This window comes from Cucurbita moschata, unplaced genomic scaffold (assembly GCF_002738365.1).
Source record: "Cucurbita moschata cultivar Rifu unplaced genomic scaffold, Cmos_1.0 Cmo_Scf00012, whole genome shotgun sequence".
Lineage (NCBI taxonomy): Eukaryota > Viridiplantae > Streptophyta > Magnoliopsida > Cucurbitales > Cucurbitaceae > Cucurbita > Cucurbita moschata.
Window position 1 is genome coordinate 2,720,651 of NW_019268528.1, and position 2,670 is coordinate 2,723,320.

Here is a 2,670-nt window from a genome sequence, read left to right on the forward strand (position 1 = left end):
GCCAATTCATGTCGTCCTCGACTCCTGTTCATTGGGCGGCGGTCAAACGGATTCTCCATTAACTACATGACACTTTTGATATGAGCTTGTATTTTACAAAGTCCAGCACTAATTTTCTTAGTGCCTTCTCAGATTATGATTGGGCCAGGAATCCTGATGACCGTCGAAGCACTGGAGGCCATGCGATCTTCTTTGGTGGCAATCTTATCTCCTGAAATTCAAAGAAACAATCGATAGTTTCTCGTTCTAGTACGGAGGCCGAAAGGCGGTTGCTGATGCCACTGTCGAATTAATCTGGATCCAACTCCTCTTGCGTGAGATCGAGATTTCGCAAGCGCGAGCGCCTAGCCTGTGGTGTGACAACATTGATGCCACCTATTTGTCTGTGAACGAGTATCGACTCGTCAGCTTGATGTGCGACTCATATCCTCCAAGGATCAACTTACTGATATCATGACAAAGCCACTGTCATCTCCTTCTTTTAGTAGTTTTTGACACAATCTGAATTTAGTAGTATATGGTCGAAATTGACAAGGTATATCTATACATATAGTAGGAGACTCCAAAGGTTATATCTATACATGTTAGGAGAATCCTCTAGTAGGCCCCACGCATGTAATCATTGTACCCATCTCGTGTGTGTGTATATATATATATTATATGTATTATATGAGGCAGTGACCTTGAGGTCCATTCAACCTAACATTTTATTTCTTTATAATTAATCACCGCTTTTTTCTTCTAATCCTCATCTTCTCCACCAACTCTGGCACACTCGCTGGCGCAAATGTCCGACGCTCTTTCAGCCCTGCGCCTCCCATGGAAGGTGAAGATCATTTTGACTTCCATTACCATCGGCACCGACATCTGCTCTCGCCCCGATGGCTCGGTTAATCGCTTTATCTTTAACCTCATGGATTTCAAGTCTTCTCCACTGAAGAAACCAAAGAATGGCGTCAAAAGCTTCGATGTCACTGTCGATGCTTCCCGAAACCTTTGGTTCCGTGTCTATTTTCCGACCTCTGAATCGACGTCCGAATCGCTGCCATTGATCGTCTATTTCCACGGTGGCGGATTCGTGTATATGGCTCCTGATTCCAAACTCTACGACGACTTCTGCCAGTCGCTTTCTCGAGAAATCCACGCCGTAGTCATCTCTGTGAACTACCGCCTCGCTCCAGAGAATAAATGGCCTCGCCAGTACGAAGATAGCTTCGATGTTCTGAAATTCATCGACGGTGACGGTTCTTCGTTTGAAGGATTACCGGCGAACGTCGATCTGAAACGGTGCTTCGTTGCAGGCGACAGCGCTGGTGGAAACATCGCTCATCACATGATTTTGAAATCTGGAGATCACGAATTTCGCAAGTTGGAGATCATCGGTCTCATCGCGATTCAACCGTTCTTCGGCGGAGAAGAGCGAACGGAATCGGAAATCAGACTATTAAAAGCTCCACTGTTGACGATTGACCGCGCGGACTGGTTCTGGAAGGCTTTTTTACCGGAAGGATTTGACAGAGACCACCCGTCGGTGAACATTTTCGGTCCAAAATCAGAGGATATATCGAAAGTGAGGTTTCCAGCGATTAAAGTGTTTGTTGGAGGATTAGATCCGTTAATCGATCGGCAAAAGAGATACTACGAAGGATTGAAGAAATCAGGTAAGGAAGCTTACATAATCGAATATCCAAATGCATTTCACACCTTCTACGGTTTTCCAGAGTTACCAGAATGGTCTAAGTTCATCAAAGACGTCGCGGATTTCATAGCAGCGGAGTGCAAGAAGCAGAGCAGTTGAAAGAATCAGAATCACAGATTGATCGTGAAGAAAGGCAAGATTAACAGGTTTTGTGCGTTTGATTTGATTCCTTTTGTTTATGATTGATGTGGAAATCCTGTGTTGTAATCATTCACACTACTGTACTGCATTGCTACGAAAATCAAGGTTAGATAATGGTGAAGCAGAATTTAATAATGTTTGTTTCGTCGAATTTCTTTAAAAGGATGAACAATGGAGCCTAGTATGTTAGATGAACATAGTGTTTCAAAATAGTGTGATATTGTCCACTTTAAGTAAAGCCTCGGTACATTTCCTTTGAACTTTTCAAAAAGCTTCACACCCTTCTTTGTTTATGAAAATATGATCATTTCTTAAATTACTTGATTCGGACTTTCATCCTCTAATACCTTCCAATCTCATCAGTTTCTTACTTCATTTCCTAATCACTCTCAATTTTATGTTATATATTTAGTTTGTATTTATAATTTTAAAATAGTAAATAAGGTGAATTAATAAAAACATTCACCAAATTTACACAAAAATACTTTTGAAATAATAAAAAAAAAAACAATAATAATCCTAACTTAAAAAATATTTAAAAATTTTAAAATTAGACCATATCAAAATAAAAAATTCGAAGAATTTATTATACAATTTATAATTACTAACCTTATATATATATATATATAATTTTATAATATCTAAACGGGAAAATTATATTTTCAATGATATTTATTTTCCATAATATTGACGTAATTTCTAAAAGCTAAAATTTAAATATTACAAACCTTTTCTTTTTACACTTAAAAATAAATAAATTTATTTATTTACTGAATAATTAAATAAATATATAATTGGTTAGTTTTGTATTTTAGCTTCGGTATAAGGGA

General features: G+C 38.4%; 1 protein-coding gene across 1 annotated transcript; it reads left to right on the plus strand.

Moving 5' to 3' along the window:
• The first annotated feature begins 680 nt into the window (after positions 1-680).
• LOC111450214 (probable carboxylesterase 18) lies at positions 681-1,991 on the plus strand. The gene has a single exon (XM_023090226.1). The coding sequence runs from the start codon at positions 788-790 to the stop codon at positions 1,796-1,798; it is 1,011 nt and encodes a 336-aa protein (XP_022945994.1). The 5' UTR covers positions 681-787; the 3' UTR covers positions 1,799-1,991.
• The last annotated feature ends 679 nt before the right edge of the window (positions 1,992-2,670 follow it).